The 19,026-nt window shown below is 42.0% G+C and overlaps 1 protein-coding gene across 1 annotated transcript in view; it reads left to right on the forward strand.

The window, feature by feature from the left end:
* EEPD1 (endonuclease/exonuclease/phosphatase family domain containing 1) overlaps positions 1–9,827 on the forward strand; it is an 81,009-nt gene extending 71,182 nt beyond the window's left edge. Inside the window, exons 5-7 of the mRNA XM_019538650.1 lie at positions 1,234–1,366; positions 7,243–7,437; positions 7,919–9,827. Coding sequence (XP_019394195.1) covers positions 1,234–1,366; positions 7,243–7,437; positions 7,919–8,118 — 528 coding nt within the window. The 3' untranslated portion in view covers positions 8,119–9,827. The remainder of the gene's footprint in view (positions 1–1,233; positions 1,367–7,242; positions 7,438–7,918) is intronic.
* Positions 9,828–19,026: the final 9,199 nt, after the last annotated feature.

The following is a 19,026-nucleotide window of genomic DNA, read 5'->3' on the forward strand; positions in this document are numbered from 1 at the left end:
TCTTGAGCTGGGTTGATGCAATCCCGGCCTGGCAGGTGAGCCCCGGGGCTGCTCTGCCCCAGCTCAATGTTCTGTGGTCCCAGGCACACATGCAAATGCAGCGCTTGGGATCAATAAGCCTGTGCCAGTTTATTCAGCCATGCTAATTTAATGTGTAGACACACCCATTCATGCCACAGACTCTGATGGGGTGGATTTGGTGACATGAGGCTGAATGGGACTTTGTCTGTGGCAATGGCCTCATTCAACTATATGTCAATGCCATCTTTGTTCCACCGGACCTAAATGAACTGCTGTAAAGGTAGAGCAGGTTGGGATAGAGTCCAATAGAACGTGACCATAAACTTTTTCTTTGTGGGGAGGAGTAGACAGGACAGGTTACATAGTGTGGACACACAAGAGCTACAGAACTCTTGAGAGGTGTGCAGGCTGACCTCTCTGATGCTAGTCAGGCTCAAATCTTGTTTGTGATGGAGAAATGTAGGACCAGTTGCATCACAACATTTCCAGGCTTTATCACTGACTCAACAACACATGTAGGAGTATTAGCAAGCTAGAGACATGGATTATCTGTCTGAAATAGGGTCCCCATCTACATGTCTGTGCTTGTGTGAACATACCAGACCTACTCAAAGAACCTGCCTGCAAATGAAATAGTATGATGCTGCAGTTCAAAACAGGGGAATTTGATTTGAAGGACTTGGATGCCTTTAATGATGTTTGTAGACTTTTCTTAATAAATACAGACAGGGCAAAAGTCTGTTAGGGACAATTAACTCTTAAGAAAGGTACTTACTTTCCATATATATCACCTTGTGATCTGTATTCTAGCCCTTACCTTAAATATATGTTCACTGGACCCAGTGAGCAAACAGGTGTTTTGTGCTTGGTCAGTATGACATTTCAGTGCTGATCGTAATTCAGGATTCTTAACACTTGTAATAACTGAACAAAGTTGGCATGATTTGTTTTTTCTTTGTCATGACATGTACTATAGTTGTACCCAATCCAAAGAAGGTAATAACTTACAGAAAACAACATGTCCAGAACGGAATGGCTAGAACTGTGTTGCAGCTGGATCTGTTAGATATCTTCCTTGTACTTTTTAAAAGAAAAGGCATAGTGACTGAGCCTAAGAGTTAAAAACAGGTGCTATAAATGAAATTACGTGACTGAGGAGCCTAAGTCTTTATGAATGTTCCAACTTCTTTTCCTCTGTTTGCTGTCATTTAGGTTGGAATGAATGATCTAACACTAGTTAACCTTCATCTGGCCTTGTCACATTCAGCTGGAGAGAACACAGGGAAGAATCATGATAGCCACAGATTAGCAACCTTTGCACAGACTCTGCAGGAAACACTGAAAGGTATGATATTATTTTAATCCTAGGACACATGCACAGTCCTACCAACCTAATTAGAATTAATTAAAAGCAATCCAAGCTAGTGGATGCATGTTCCATAAGCACCCTGTGGCAGGCTGCTTGTCTCAGGGGCTGCAGCCCTAGCTGCAGGTAGTAGGAAAATGATTACAGGCTTGCCTGGAGGACTGGGCCAGGTAAAAAAGAATTGGCTGGCCCAAAGGAAGTTAAAAGGCTCCCAGGAAAGGGGGAAGAGAGAAGGAGGAATATATGGCTAGTGACTGCAGTACTGAGCCCAGGGTACTTTCTCGGGGTCTGATAAAAGGCTGGAAGATTTGAGATAACTGTGCATTGTGGAGCCAGAGGCTGTAGCAGTGATCCAGGGAATTCCCTTCAGAGAGAAAGAGAAGACTGCAGTGCTGCATAAGTATCACTGAGCTGGAGTTGCCCTTTCAGGGTCTGGAAGAAGACCTAGGCTGCGAGTTAACCCTTTTCTGGCTGTGCCTCTGTTTGCTGATTGCAGGTTTATACCGTATCCTGTGGAGCAAATTTGCCCAGGAAAATAAAGACTGACGATATAAACTGACAACCCAATAAACACCCAAATTGTCGTTTTACAACCCTCATTTATAGTTAAAAATATGTATTCTGTCCTTCAGTGAATTTCTCAAAGTATGTTTCTCCAAATTTTTGTTGTTTTAGTCACAAACTCCTTAGTGCAGGGATTATCGCCTTGGGCTGGGTACATTCTTATTGCTTAACAATTAAGCAATCATTAAGACTCAGAGGCCTGCTTCAGTTTCATACTGATTTCCCATTGACTTCATTGGAGGTACTCCTGATTTTACTGCAATTTAAGACCCAATTCCAGGAAGCATCGTGATGTCAGTAGAACAATTCGCATGCTTAACGGTATGCACACATTTAAGAGTATGCTAAAAATGGGGCCTAGATTAATTCAGACTCCAGCCTGGTGAATCTTTAGAGAGAAAGAAATGTTACATTTTTGCTTGTGAAAATCTGTCTCTCAAGTTTGGAAAGTGCTATACATCTTTCAAATTGTCTGATGCTCATTAAAGAAATAAGAAAAAGTGAAAAACCAGATTTCAGTCTTGTCACACTGATGTAAATTTTGAGTAAATTCCAGAGGGGTTATGCTGGATTAAGTAAATGAGAGTAACATTTGTAATTTAATTGATAGATTCTTTAGTCTAGCTGTTCCATTTCTCACCACTTCTTTTCCTGACACTTTTGGGTTGAGCTCAAAGAGTTTCCTATGAGGCTAGCAGTTCTTATTATTGTTGATGCTAGAGGTCTTTTAAAGATAGGAAAATCTAGTACCTTGTTTATTTTTTAACAAAGGCATAAGAGCGTTAAAAGGTTCTGTAACAATTTGGTAACTTTTAATGTGGCTGTTTTGCAAGGTCAATCACTTGGAAGAATCTACACACATCTCCATGTGTGCAGTTTTTATGACTACTCTGTTGTTTTCCTTTGAGCTGCAAGATGTCAGTCAGGGCTATTTTTAAGTTCTTTTCACTTAACTCTTAGTCCTAATAACTTGAAAGGATACTTAAAAAACAAAAGGATTGTTTATATAATCACTTTGAGCCAAATTCAGACTTGACATAACTGGATACACTTTATGGAAACCAACAGAGGTGCCTTTACACTTGGTCTGACTTTGGGCCTACTTCTTTAGGAGTTTTATTTATTCTTGTTTTGACTTTCCTGTGGTTGGAGCATTAGTACAGTCTGGTTGAGTAAGGTACAGCTTCTCACCTTAGGTAGGGATTCAAATTACTTGTTTCATTTAGAGAGTGCAGTGCATCTTTTTCAGACTTTGAATATTCAGTCCCTGATTAAGAATGAACTGCGAGTGCACGCATAACTTTGCAGAAGTCAGTCAATCTTTTGAAGTCATTTACTTAAAACTACTTTGGTGAGGGAGTGTCTGAGGCCATACATCTCCCTTGAGAAAAAAACCAAGACTGCTAACTGTGTAGTGGCTAGCCCTGCCATCATTGACATTAGCAGTCTTATCATTCATTCTCAAACTTTATTTCCTTGAAGAGGACATTCAGGAAAGTTGTGAGAAGATATCTCTGGAACCTTTCTGCTCTCTTTCAGCCTGGTTTTAGCTTTGGATATTGTGATTTCAGTGGTTTTCTTCATCAGTATTCTTCTTGCCCTGGATAAAGGCTCTTTGTCAGTATGATTCTTTTAGGTCTTTGAATTGTGTTGGGTAGGCCTGGTCAAAAGCAACTGTGAGGATGGACAGGATTGTTCTTTGGAAGCTCTGTTGCATCCTCTTTTTCAAAATACCAGAAGCTGCTTTACTGAATAACTGTCCTCACATACTGGTGATTACTCTCTGTAGGGTTGAGGAAAGATCTCTTCTTTTGCCTTTGCTGCCTGACGTTGTTAGAGGTATCCATGAGCTAAATGATGCTACAGGACTAGCATGAAATAGCATGAAACTGGTTCTTTTTCTGCTTTCACAGTTATTAGCTGAAATGGGGCATGGGTGGTTATAAACTGGTTGAATCTTGATTGGGACAAAGGGAGGTAGAGGTGGTGGTCATCTCAAAATGGATAGGTTTACCTGCTCTTTCTTTTGTGTGTAGGTGGATTGTCCAGTCCTTGTCAGATTGGGTACTTTTGCACCTCAAATGCAGAAGCTGAGAAAATTCCCAGGTAGCTGAGATCAATAGATATATTATCCTGTCAGTGGTGGGCTGGGAGATTGGAGACCTTCCCTCTTTGATGCAGACTTCATTTCAGTTTACCATGTCATTGTCGTGTCCATACTGGACGAATGCTGTCAGCTCGTGGGTGGGGCTGCACTGCTCAGAAGTTTCAAATATTGAAAATCCTGTTCCCTTGCTTAATCAGGCAGGGGCTGCTGTGAACATATGATACCTGCAGCCCATGCATTGCACTAGTATCCCACCTGCTTCCAGGAGCAATTCCTGGTGTCAGTCATTTTAGCTCCTTGGTTTAAATCTCAGCAGATAGCTCTAAAGACAGTCACTCAAAGCAATATGATAGAATAGATATTTAGATTCATAAGGGAAATTATAGTTCAAAGATTCAATAGAAATGATCACATCTGTGCAGGATTAAAAAACTAGTGATAAGGTTCTTGCCTCTCTGTCCTCTTTGATCCACTTTAGGCATCTATGTAGGCTTTTAAAATGGCACATTCTGTTTGTATCACTAAATTAGAAGCATGCAAGTGAACCATTTGCTTCCAGAGTGAGTCTGTCCTTATTTGTTCAAGTTAAGGGTCCACCTGAGCCTAACAGCCCTTAGAACTAGTTAAGACATTCCAGTTTCTGCAGCTAACAGCACACAAGGGAGTGATGGGGTCACCATCACATTCAGTTGCCTTTTACTCCCCAGCCCAAATGACCAGGGGACATAGATCTAGGTCAATTGGGGAAAACCTTTGGCATGAGTCCAGAGCAGGACTTGAACTCATGCCTTTGGAAACCTAGCCAGGCCTCATCTGCCCTGTCATTGCACCCAGATATCTTTATCCATTAGTCAAGCATCTGTCCTGCCAGACTAAGGAGATTGGGATGTTGCATTGTATTACTGAGGCTGCATTGATCCGATTCATTTTTCTTTCTTTTATCACATCTACAGTGTGTTTGGTTTGAAGGAATAGACACACCAAACTTAATATGGGTGGCAACCATCTTGTGCATATTTGCACAAAAAAATAGAAGTGGCACGTTACTAATTAGAGGTTGAACAGTGGGCATGTTACATTTCAAGAGGATACCTTCATGCATTCACTTATAGCTGTGGTTCTCAACAGTTTTAAACTCAAGGCACCCCTCAGCAGATTCAAGGCACCCCTTGTTAGAGAAAAATGCCAGCTTTTAGTTTTGACTCTCTTTTTTGACTGCTCTTTTTTGACTGCAGAAATATAATAGAACAATTCTTTTATTGGAAAGAACTGAGGAAGACGACAAGAGGTCAGAATGTTTGTTTTTAGCTATGGATTTCTGTTTGAAATCTCTGAGTTTATCTTGTGTAGTACCCCACAGCACCCTTGAAAGGATCTCAGGGCTCTTCACTGTACTCTGGTTGAGAATCACTGACTTACAGGATTTTAAAATAGTATTAAAATGGAGTTAGAATATGAACGTAAACTAATTCCTCCAAAGTGATTCTTCCATAATGCACTGATTTCCTCCTCCCCCCCCCCCGGTGATTTCAAATGGCACTGAGTGTAGCACAGCTTATTCTTTTGAACCTGGGGAGGGAGGCCACTTTGCAAACTGAAAAGAAACATCCTGGTGTTTGTGATCATCTTAGTAACATGAAGTTATTGGTAGTTTCTCTACCAGCTGAATTATTTTTAATTGGACAAAAGCTAATAACGCACCCACCCCTTCTGTTCCAAATACTGCAGCATGGTTTTGCACCAGACTGTTTATTTATCTAGCTCATAACTGTGGTTCTTTTTTCCATGTCAACAGCATAGGTAAAAAAAGATATCTCTGGGAATAGCTGAATAGGGTTTGTTGTTTAACTTGAGCTCCCTCTACTGGCTGAGTGCTTCTATAGCAACCAAACATAATGTGTGGGTTGTACATCAACGCTGGATATCAAAAACACAAAAAAGAGCAAGGAATTTAAAGTAATTTTCTGATGTCAAGTTTTGGGCTGTTTCAGCGTACCTGTGGCTCTGTTAGCAGCCTACCTATTGCCATTTAGCAAGCTGTAAGGCAAGAATGTCATTGGTTCATGTGGAATTTCATGTGGTCATCCCTGAGCTGCTGGGATTGGTTTGAGTTAGGTACCAACAGTGTGTTTGTTAAGGAATGAACGGCACAAAGTTGTCTCTGGCTTGATTCTCCACTCACAACAGTGTGCAGCAGGGATCTCTTGACAGCCCTGGAACTACCCAGTAGGTATATGAATGTGTTCCGAAGTTGTATTTCTTATTTCAGTGATAGGGCTGAAGTTTTCAAAATAAGATGCCATACCTGGGAACTAGACAATTTTCTATATGTATTAAGGGTGGAATTTTTAAAGGATGAATGTGTTTCTCTAAAAATCCTGGTCAGAGAGAGTTCTGAGGCACCCAGGACTCAACAGGATCTTTGAAATTACTTGGGCAAGTAAGAAAATAAACACAACTTTCATTGTCCTCTTTTATTATTTCTGAATTACAAAGAAAGATGTTGCTGTATTTGCCATAAGGTTCATCGGTTTCCTTTGGCATTTCTGGTTATATTTCCTTTGAAATTTCCAGAATGATTTATGGTTTTAGAAAAATTGTTCTGTAATATAGTGATTTTGAAGCAGAGATGTATACTTGAGTAAGATTGTGTCGTCTTGGGAGTCTCCCCAGAATGCCTCATGAATCTGTCTCTCTCAGCAAAACTGTAAAGCAGAGCATCAGGCAAGTTTTAGTTCAACATATAGATCTTAACAAAAATAGAAGCCTTCTACAAAGTTTGGATTCCTAAAAAACCTACAAGGCCAGAGACGCTTGGTGGTAGGAGCTGTCTGTCATTGCTTACAAAAGAACACTGAGGAAGGTGAGTGAAGGTGACGAGGTGATGTGGGTTGTAACGAGGATAAAATCCATAAAGCAAACAAGCAGCATGAATTATGAAATATACTGTGGTTTTTCAAAATTCTTTTTTTTTAATTGTTGTCATTTGAATGGCTGGTAGTAATATAGGGATTCAGTAAAGAAGATTTCTAATATAATATGTCGTGTTAAGGAAACAAGCAGCCCTATGTAGAGTGGATCTGGCATTGTTACTTATCAGTTATATCTTTCCCCTATGTCCCATGTTTAATCATTAAATTTTCTTTTTCCTGCATTCTTCTTTTTCCCTCCATAATTTCTCCAGGTGAAAAAGATGTGATCATCTTAGGAGATTTTAACCAAGCCCCAGACAGCAGCGACTATGATCTGTTAAGAAAAGAAAAATTCCATCACTTAGTCCCTGCAAACACATTTACAAACATCAGCACAAAGAACCCTCAAGGATCAAAGTCTCTGGATAACATCTGGATCAGCAGGAGCTTGAAAAAAGTTTTCACAGGTATACCTTTTTTCCTAGTCAAAATAATAGTTTAAAATACCTCCTCTATAATCTTCCTAGGTTGGCGTTTGGCTTGCCTGTGGGTAATGTTGTTCTATGACAGCCTACTTGGTGTCAATGGGACTGCTCATCAGAGTGGGTTTACTTGTGTGCCTAGGGCCTGGTCTGTACTGCTCACCTTTGAGGCAGCAGACTCTATGGCAGAGAGCTGAAAGTGCAGGAAGACATGCATGCTCCTTCTGCCTGTTGCCATAATCCATCTTACAGTGGTCACTTCCGAAAGTGCACTTTATGCTCTTGTGCCTTGACAGTGCCAATTGTTGTCTGCCACTGGCACTTCTGCAGCAAAGGCTGATACATGTAGGCATTGCCTGTGTGTTTGCAGCTTTGAGCCCTCAGTCTTACGTGGTTTAAAATGACTTCTTCTTGCCCTGACCCCTTTTCATACTAATCTTTTTCTCTGCTGTTGTTTTTCACACAGGTCACTGGGCTGTGGTGAGAGAAGGTCTTACAAATCCCTGGATCCCTGATAACTGGTCCTGGGGTGGAGTAGCTTCAGATCATTGCCCTATATTAGCTGAATTTTACATGGAAAAGGACTGGAACAGAAAAGACATGACCCGAAATGGAAATGGGGTAACCGTCGAACGTAATGACTCGAACACAAAACATGAACGATGATGATGTAGAGCATGGCTCCTCTGTTCCAGTTTCTGTGGGGACGGTCAGCAGCTCCCTTTGCTTGAGCCTCAACTGTGAAGCAGAAGCATCTTTCTCTCCTCATTTAGAAAGCATCCAGCGCCTGCTCTTGATGTTCCCTCCTTCATGCACCTCACAGATGATTTTAGGGCATCTCATTGCAGTAGAGCAATTTGTAACTTTTTCTGGGAACACCATGGACATTTCTGTGCCTGGAGCTTTGGATGAGACTCATACAGAAAATAAAATGCACTTTTAATACTGTACAGTATCTCTGTTAAAATGCAATAGAAAAATATGTGCTTGTAGTTGATGTTAGCTGATTACTTGTAAAGTGCAGCAATAATGGATCCCTCTTCCCACCAAAAGACTGAGCGGGTAGGGAAGAGACCTTGGAAACTGTCTGTGTTCTTTTAAGTTTGGCTTAGCACTTGAAAAAATCGCTATGATGTGTTCTTGATTGCTTCAGGTAAAAGGGATTGCACTGGATGATTCCCAAGGTCCCTTCCAAAAAAAGCATTAGTCTCTGGCCAATATATGATCTGAACTGAGAATTACACTGGGCTGAACCAATGCTTTCCATCTCCTTGCATAAGCCCAGAGTAAGATCAGAGAAGCACAGTTCCTTCTTATTCTCTGGATCCTTCCCACTCCCCCACAGATCTCATGGGAGATGGGAATATACTTGGCAGAGTAGCACCTTAGAAACGAATTTGTTCAGAGAGATGTAAGCTTTTGTAGGCTACAGACTACTTTATCAGATGCTATGAAACTTCTATAGTGTGATACTCTGGCTAGCAACTAGGGGCTATCACCCTCTGCTTCCTTGCTCAGGAGAAAATATCAGGTGAGTAACCCCTGCTCCTAGTTCTTTAACCTAAGAAAGTCTGACTAAGCAAGTCTCTCTGTGTGAGGAAGTTTCATTCCTATTACTGTGCCTGTTCTAGAGCAAGAGGACTTCAGTCAATAGGCTGTCAGTCCAGTGATTGCAACCAGGCCGTACCTTTGCACGTGTACAAAGTTAAATTCATAATTAGAGCTAAGCAGGAGGGAGATGAAAGTATTGCCAGCTAAAATGAGCAATTCAGCATTCGCGAAAGGAATGTGTTGAGTCTGAAAGAATTTGAGTGATGGCACTGCTGACTGCTCCAGGCTCCATGGGACAATTTTCATGATTAATGGAAAGAAAAGGCTTATAACAGATTGTTGTGTGATGGAGAGAAAGGAAATGACAACAGCTTTGTATTCAGGAAGGTTGTAACTGAATGCTTAAAGGCAAAATATGTTAAACTCCTAACAGCATTTTCACTGTCACAAGTTTTTGAAGTACTGTATTGTCTAAACTCAAACAGCAGTAACTAAGTAGTATCACTTACAGCCCCCTTGTTATTTTTGTGGGGGGAAACCCCCTATTTTAAACAGATTTTCTTAATTTAAAGGTTCTGGAATAAAATAAAATAATTTGGACCAGATCTGATTCTGATCTGCTCTTCATCATGGGCTAACTCCTATGAAGTCCATGCGAGTTATAGAACGATTAGTGAAATCAAAACCAATCCTCGGGACATTTGTAGCAGGATGTTCAAGATCTTAGAAGAATTTATTTTCTCTCCCTCTCTTTTCTGTTTTATTAGCTATGAATACAGCTCAAGCAGACACAACTCTATTACATTGTTTTTTTAAGGTTGGGATTAAAAAAAACTGAGATCAAATACACCTGACTTAGCAAGATAAACTCTGAAGAGCAAATAGAAGATTACTTCAGGAAGCATTGTGAAGTAATCTTGGTACTTGTAACAGATTCTTCCTTCATTAGCTTGGGACTTTCACTTTTTAACATGAGAGGTTCTGCAGCAGGACTCTGCCCAAAATGTTTGCTGCAGCAAAAGCACATGAGTTTGGCAACATGCATATAAAATAATGCAAGGTTTGTTTTCATTCATTCATAAATCCTGGTTATGTAAACACTATTCCCAGTCTAATATGAGGGGCAGCCTTACTAATTTTTCAAGTGCCTGAATAAGCGTTTGCTGGATTGAGGCCATAGATTGCAAAATGCTTTGCAGACGTGTGCTCTTTAACCCTGCTTTCACACATCAGACTGGAAAGTAGGTCTGCACTGCGGTCCAACCTGTCCAGAGTGGGCCTCTCCCCACCCACTTGCTCTCACACAGAGAGCAGCTGTGGGGACTGTACCACGAACAACTTCATCAATTCATTTCTGCATTTGGCAGGAGTTGGGGGTTGTGCTGAGTGTGTTCAAGAGCAGCATTCCCAAAACACATTAGGGAGGGATGGAGATTTACCCCAAGCTGTGAAGGGAGTGATCAGCAGACCTTATAGTGGAATCCAGCTTTGCTGGCTGTTGGTGTTGTACCCCATCCACTGGACCAATGGAGCTGAATTCACCACCTTTACTTGTCTTGACTGGGTACCTCAAGATGGATTCCTGGGATCCTCCAAAGATACCTCAGCCCTTAAGGCAGAGCTCGGCAACATTTTTGGGCAGAGGGCCAAAACCAGTTGCAACCTCAACTTGTATTGCAGATGATGGGCGAGCTGCGAGGGGCCTGATCCTTGTTGTGACAGTGCAGCCTTGGCTCCTGCCTCACTGTCTGCCCTGATGTGCACATGGCCAAGCAGAATGCCTTTGTGTGCCACACTGGCACCCATGCTGAGGGTTGCCTACGCCTGCCTTAGGGCATCCCACTGAAACCAACCAGATCACCTGCAGAAAAATTCTCATGTGATGCTCAACATGAGTGAAGCATGGGAGAATCTGGTCCTCGAGGCAAGTAATTTATAAGACTAGAATGACAGCCTTGTCTTAAACCTCTCTTTCTATTGTCCTAATATAAAAATGTTTGGAAACTGACTTTTTTCATTTTCATTCATGATAAAAGTTAGGTGGGCTAGATCCTTTGCTGATGTTAACTGATGTAACCACATTAAAGTGAGTTGAGGTATAAGGGTTTATACCAGGGAAATGCCTAGCTCAGCTTGCTGGTGGCAGCCTTTAAACTGCTGCAGCCCAGTCTGAAATAGTGACTGTGAATATGGATTTGTGGGAATTTCCTGTAAGCACAGGGTGCAGAGGCTGCTAGCAGAACAGACTAACTTTAGCTTAAACATCCCCTTCTGCTGCACAGGTGTTCAGGGGAAGATTAATAAGGCAGGGCTGAAGACTGCAAGCTAATCGGTGTTTCCAGGAGAAGGCAGGAAATCCCAGTGGAGCAGCTGTTTGGCAAACAGAAAGATGAGATGCCTTGGATTGCGAAAGACCCTCAGTCTCCAGGGTGAAGGTAATGACTTACTAGATACTTCTGATTCCCAGCCACAAGCAGATAGTGAAAATTATCCCTACGGGAAGGACCAGCATAAAGCATTCGGACTTGTCTAGACTGAAACAGAGCAGAAGCCTTTGGGGCTGGCCTCTTTGCACTTAGGAGAAATTTGCTTTCTTTGTTGTGTATCCTCTTGGAGGTGGATGGGGATGATACAAGCACCTCTTGTTTGGGGGGGTAGGGGGTCCTGGAAATTTTGCTCTAGAGCCTGCTGGATCACACTGCCTACTCTTACACCCTGTCTCTCTCAGTTGTTTCTCTTACCATTGGGCCAAATCAACAGCTGGCCTTGCAAATTCAGCCTACTGTTTTGGACTTGATCTCTATGCTGCCTGTTTTACTCATCTTTGCCAACAACCAAGATTAAGGAAGCAAATCTTAGTTGGCTACCTAAGGTGGAAGGGAAAATAGCACTCTTTTCCATGGCTGTATTGGCTTTGCAGTGCAGGCACCACAAAAACTTGCTTCTATGAACCCTAAGCCAATATAAATGACATTTTTAGTAAAGCCCCTGCATGTGAACATTTTTTGAGCTACAAACTTGGATTATTGGGTTCAAACATCCCTCTCCTATCCCTGACCCTCTTGGAGTTGAAGGATATTTGATCTGTTTAAAGACATGTTGAAATTTAGTGTCAGGAAGGAGCATGACTGCCAAGTGCAGGGCACTGAAGTTCCCTGAGAATGGGTAAAGCATGGCTAGGAGGAGTGCAAATTCTCCCACAGTACTGAAGAGCTTTTTTTCCTGGCAGTGTTGTCTGTTACCTGTCATCCTGGTTATCTGTTACATCCCCCCATTAAACCTCTAGGAAAAGAACATTAAAATTGCAAAGTCAAACACATAAAAAATAAGGCAAACAAAGGGACAGAGATCATGTTTTTTAAAATACATTTCAAAATGTAAATGCATGAGGGGCAACTGTTGCACAGGCAACTTGATTGGAAAATTCCTGCCTTTTGGAGTAGTTATCAAATTTTGTAGTGTGTGTGTGCGTATGCACAACTTGCTTGAGTTTTAGAAACACATTGAAAAGGCAAAAGTTCATTCATGTGGAACCCTGGACTGTAGAATGGGTCTTCTCCATGAGTTTCTTTCACTTGTACCTGCTGAAGCAGTAGCTCTTTCACCCCCTTGATGGGCAGAATTGTTTCAGTAGCAAGCAGTTGTCCCCACATGTTGGAGGCAGAGGTGTTTAGAATAGCTGCTGGGGTGAGCCCAGAATGGTTTCAGCACCTTACTTTAACATTCAGGTTATGCTGGTGGGCATGGGAGCAAGAGGTGGGTGGTAGGTGAGACATGCTGGAGAGTGTTTCTCCCAGACCAGTGTAGACAAACCCTAAAGGACAGCTTCTTTGCTGTCCCTGTTCCTATTTCACAGTAAGTGGAAACTGAACCAGAGCAGCTCTGGTTTCTTAGTGAAACAGGACCAAGTTACCATGGTTTATCTTCTACTTACCATGCTGGGATAGAAGCTAATACACAAAGCAGTTCTGTGATGCAGTTGACCTATGGCAGATTTCCCTCCCCCTGCTAAGTTTGATATAACTTGTTCATCTGTCCCTACCCCAACATGTCTCTGAGGTTCTGTAAGCTGTAGACCCTTCTGCCCTTGTACATCATACTGCCTAATTGTGTCCTGCATAATAGAAGGTCTCTGCTCTGTGTTGGTGTTTGGCAGCCAAGAGAAGTAGCTCTAGGAAAAGTCCAGCTTCACAGGCACTGTCACAGGTGAAATAAATTCAGTGGAGATGGAAGTTTTAGAGAATTTGGCTGCTACCCCCCATGTTGCATGCAAGCTGGATCCTTACAGTGTCAGAGTAAGACCTGAATGAGCATCAGGTCGCCCTCTGCCAAATTTCAGAACATGGAGGAGCTAGAACTTTTTAATAAAACTGTTTAAGAATCTAAAATTGGCAGAATAGGAGGAAAACTCCACCAATCTTGGTCTTGGAACTAGCCAACCTGGTTTTGCTGATACTTTAAATGAGCCTGAAGCAGGAAGATGGCATGGAAAATTTCAGCCTGGAAAAAATGAAGTTTGACTAAGTTCTAAGGAACTGAAAACAATGAAAAGTGCTAGATAACTTTATGACAGGTTTTGCAACCAGCCACACCCTTTATAAATACAGGAAATGTTGCCAGTTCTGCCTACATGGCAGAGCTAAGAGGCTATGCTTTGGGGTCAGGGCCATGTTGTGTAGGCATCACACAGGCACAGCACCTTCCATAAAGGACCCTCTCTTCTCCCCACCCCCAAGAGGATGATCTCCTCCCAAGAGAACTTCCTTATTTGATTATGAGGCAGGAAAAAAGCGGTGTGGGCAGTCTGAACTGTATGTAGCCGATGTGGAGGTAAAAGGCTCTGCTATGCTTGTGTTAGAGTCCAGTAGTTAGAGACTTAGTCCTGAATAACTGCAAGAAAAATGTATCTCACTGGGTGCATCTACACAAGGCGCTACCTCGCTGTAGCATTGGCAGGCACTAACAGTGATGCCGCCACTATGGCGCAGTAGCAACGAGCTCATTGCTACGGTGCAGTAGGGTCAAGAATGATCTGTGCTGTACCGGTGGGTACTGCCTAGTCACGGGCATGTGTAGATGCACCCACTGTGTCCCCTTCCTGTCTCCTGAGCCCCCCTGTCATCTCAGCCTCTTAGACCATAGCCTCAGTGTCTTCCAAAGACATGTTTATAGCTGTGAGGAATCATGTAGTCTTGTAAAAAAAATAAATAAATAATAATGCAGTGCACCTAGATTTGGATCCCAGCCTCCCACACAAATGCCATGTGGAGAGTTAACAGGGACAGCATCCTCCCCTGTAAGCCTTTCCCTACAGGCAAGACTAGTGCCTCTTCCTCCTCCAGACCTTGTATTCTACTAACAGGCAGAAACTTCCTTGGGATCAGAGGGCCTGGTGCCTCTGCTTTAATTTTCCTTCCCTTTAGTGTTCTTGGTTATCAGACCATCATTATGAATTAAATGAAATATTGCCTTGATAGCTCCATACCCTGGCTTGGTCTCCGTTTTGAGAACCTCTTGGCCCCTCTAACCTGAAGAGTTGTGACTTGCTTCCTCAGTTGTTCCACACTTGGTTCTTTTATCAGGAGGTTTCTTCGCACGGAAGGGAGGTCTTCTCTTTGCCTGTTACTGCAGGAGATGCTCCCCACAGCAAGCATCAACAAGGTGCTGACACCAAAGAGCAACCTCCACACTAACACATTCTGCTTTGTGTTAAGGAATAAACAGAGCCCCTAAGTGGGTTTGCTCTTCCCCTGCTTCTTTGTTCCACAGCAATCCATGCAGGTGACAATGGGTCTGCTTGCAGCTACATGTTCAGCGTCGTTTTAAAACTGTGCACTGAAGTGAGATTCCCTTTCTGCCATTCCCCCTGACATGCTGCAGTGTTTCATTGAGCTCCCCCCCCTCACTGAGTCGGAGTCCTCATACTGGTCCTCTCCTCACTGCCTGCCAAGTAACACAGTGCGAGACCCACCCTAACCTCTGGGTCATACTATTAACCTTTGCCAGCACTCACTCAGCCTACTGGCACCCACACCTTTCCTCACTACGCAGGAACCCAGGGTGAGTCCCAAACTATGGCAGTGCCAAGGCTGCCAGTTCTCACAAGACAGACTTTTGACAGCAGTCTTGTGAACTCTGCTCCTACAACTGCTGCCTCTAGCTCGGTTAGGTGAGGACTCCAGCCTGACCATGGAGGAAGAGGGAAATGAGGAATGGGCATAAGGTTGTGGGTACTTGTTCCAGCTGGAAGGCAACAGAGGGATTTGAGGAATGTGCTGGGCAGAAGCTCTGCAGCACTGCTGAGAGTGATGGTGGCTTTCAGACTGGTGTCATATCCCTTATTCTAACAATGTTCCTTGTTCAGTTTTAGAGAAAGTGACTTTCTGTGCTGCTTATTTTCATGAGAGTGGGGAACCAGAGGAGGAGACTAGAAGGACAGGGGTAATGTGGGCTAGGGACACTTACAGTGGTTGGAAATGTGTGGAGAGCAAAAATAAATAAATACATAAACTGGGTAAACTGAGTGCTAGAAAAGAGCCAGGGGGTGAGAAGAGGGACTGAGTGGGACTAGGGGCCAGGAAAAAGAGGTAGGGAGGAAGGATACATGTATAATAATACAGAGTCTACATATGGAGACAGAGGAAGTGAAGATAAAGGACATAATAAAAGAGAAGGGTGGGGAGGGAAGAAAGATGGTCTGTGAGTTAGTGAGAAGTAGAGTGTGCTATTGCAGTCATGGTTTAATATGTCCATTGAAAATTGCATGGAGCCCAGGGTTGAAAAAGCTGTTTCTAAAAGCTCCAAAGATCTGTCTGGCCTGATCCTGCTTAATTTGAGAGCTCTGACTTTATTTTCTGTGTTTCTCACTTCATGCTGTAGGCCCTTGACTGGGATTATTCCAGTGATGGATTGGCTGGTGCCAGAAACAATTGTATTTTTATCTTAAATGCTTTGAACAGCCTTCATGTCTCTTAGACATTTGGGACAAAGGGTAAAAAGGGAAAGAGCCTCGTGCAAACACTTTGTAGTTGATTAAAGTTGACCTTTTCAAAGTCCTTGTTATGTTACCAGCTATTTCAGTTTTATTTCCTTGTGGTTAAAAAATGGAGAAACTACTTTTAACATGGGACACAATGTCAATAAGAAATAAGTTTAACTAACTTCATTGCAAAGTGCAAAACTGTGCCTTCACCTTTAATACTAATTACCTCCTTTTGGTTTAAATATTAATATATAATAAATACAAACAAATGGCAAAAAAAATCAATATTCAGTCTTCTGCTGCTCTTGATTTAATATGGCTTATGAATTATGAAGAGTCCATAATTATATTAGATAGAAATGTTTAGTGAACCTAAAATACTAATGGATCCTTGTCTACCTACATTAGTCTTTGTAAGTTATTCTAAAGGGAGACTATCTAACTAGAGAGAGATTCCCCCCCCCAGTAATTTCGTATTGACATTTTAATAAAATTAAAACAAAATTCAAAATCTTTTAAACTGTTTTTGCCATTTGTTTACTTTTTGCATTTTTCTCTGCCTGGGCAATCAATGTATTAGATTCACCTACGTTTAGATTTATCTCTAGTCAGTCTTCCTTTCTGATTCCTAATGCTGCTGTTTTAGTTGAAAGCCCTGAAGGGATTTTCTAATCTAGATAAATCCTGTTTATTTTGTTTACATATTCCTATGAGCAACACGCTTTGTAAATCCTTGTTCCTCACTGCTCCCAAACCCATATTTGATGATGATGTCCCTTAAAGTATCTTTTGTAAGAGAGGGACTGATTTGTGATGTGATCTTCTTGAATACAGTGTCATGCCAAATGTGTGGCAATGGATATTTACTGTATTTATGTTATAATATATGATGTCCACTCACTATTTGTTTTATAACAGTTTATGGATTTTCTTGCTGGTGTAGAATGTGGCTTCAAGTTACTTATTCTGTGTTTGTATGTTTGGTTAAGTAGTGGTAATAACATATCAAATTTTCCTCCTGAGGGTAGGTCCCAATCTGTGGAGCATTTAAGATATTGGATGACTCAGTATTTTAGAGGCAAGGCTGATTTTAGAAATAGCTTCTTTACTTCGTTCTTCCAGACAGTTGTAAGCTGCTCCCAGACTGTGAGGTGCTCTTGAGAATAACATAAACCCTGGCATAAAGTGGAACAATCACCTGGCCTACAGGCTGGGCCATAACTTGTAACAGTGGAAGGCTGAAGTGCTCCAGCTTCTTTCTGCACCATGCATCTATGCCACACCTACACTCCCACCTTCAGATGGTGGGATTGCCTTAGGAGCTGCTTTCACAACCTTTTACGGCTTGTTCACATGTTCAGCGTAGTGTAAAAGTGCTTTTGGGAGGCAACAGATTCTGCCTTCTAACTCCTTTGGTTCTTGCTATATTCGTGCATATTACAGCTTACACTAACTTCAACTTAGTTACTCCTGAGTTACAGAATTTGATGTCGGAGGACGATCAGGCTTCTTTGTTTTTAAACTCTTCAGTCCCTCAGTGATTTTTGCCACATTGCACAAGCCAAACAGGCTTTAGAACAATGTAGTGCTTGGATCAGCAAACCTCAAGGAAATCCTGAGAGCTCCAGAAAGTGGTGGTGATTCAGTAGACGCTAAGAGGTGCTACTGAACTAGAGCAAAGCTCATTCCCATGAGAGGTTTTTTTAGTACAAGCCATAATGCGTGGCTAGAAGTTCTGTTTCTGCCATTAACAAAAGTTTGAATGGGATCACATTGGTGGATGTAAGGGAGGGAAGGCAGTTCCTCCTGCTAAAAGAATCAGGCTAAGATAAGGGGAGGTTGATGGAAATTTTCCAATTTGTTGGGGGGGGGGGGTTAGGAAAAAACATGGTTGTCAAGTAAATACATTTTTCATCAAAAGTATCTGCTTTCTAGGGACATGTTTGTTGCTGTTGCTTGAAATATTAATGCTGCAGTCGAGAGGTGTGGTTTCTCTGCATATCTGTTTTACTCTGGGGACTAGGATCTTCAGGTGAAGAAATGGAGGTACAAGCCAGTGAAGGGATGTATAAAAAATAAAGGGAGTGATTTCCTTGGATGAAAGTGCCAGTCCCAAAATGGAAGTTCAGATTGTAACACCAGCACTCAAGAAACAAAAAAGCTCCAGTGTGACGATAATGCTGAACAGTGTTTCTCACACTGACCTATGTGCACCCACAGGGGTCTGTGGCAAACTTCTATAAGGTATGTGAGAGAAATGATTGGGAAAGAAGAAGGGAAAAGGAAAACGTAAATGGAGGGGAAAGAGAAAAAATGAAGACCACTCTACAATATTACCTTAGTTACTGAAAAGCAATGTAGTGTCATGAAACATTAATATATTATTTTTATCTATAACACACAATAATAGGTGTGTCCGACAGTATGACAAACTTAAAAATACACTTGGGGGTGTGACCCCAAATAATTTGAGAACCATTGCTGTAGTAGAATCCCAAGGTTTATGCCCCTGGACCCCTCCCAAAATGTCCCAGAGCTGTGTGTTTCCCTTGATGCATCACAGTACATTATGGGAGATGCAATCCGGCCTTGGAGCCTGGCCAGGGAGTAGAAGAGGCATGAGGCACCCAAAATAAGTTCCATCAAACACTGGCAGCTTTTCCCAGTTGAGTGTTTGGCCAATAAATTTCGGTTTTCAATACATGCAAAAACATCAGAATTATGTGTGGAAAGGGTTGCTGAAAAATACTTTTTTCCGCATGCAGCAACATTTTCCAGCTCTTGAAAAAGAATTCTGTCTAGCTCTAGAGCCGAGACGGTGATAAGAACTAAATATTCTTATCCTAGTTGCACCAATATTGCATCTAAAAACTTTAAAATCAGTTTAAATAGACGCAATTTTCTCATATTGAACAGGGCTGTGAATGTATGTAGATGTATATGTGTGTGAGGGAGAGAGGCATGCACATAAAACCACAGAGAAAGAGAGGTGACCATTTGGAAGTTTTGGATGGTGACAGTGTTCATTTTTCTACTTAAAA

The sequence above is a fragment of the Crocodylus porosus genome, unplaced genomic scaffold (assembly GCF_001723895.1).
Source record: "Crocodylus porosus isolate Cpor-Errol unplaced genomic scaffold, CroPor_comp1, whole genome shotgun sequence".
Classification (NCBI taxonomy): domain Eukaryota; kingdom Metazoa; phylum Chordata; order Crocodylia; family Crocodylidae; genus Crocodylus; species Crocodylus porosus.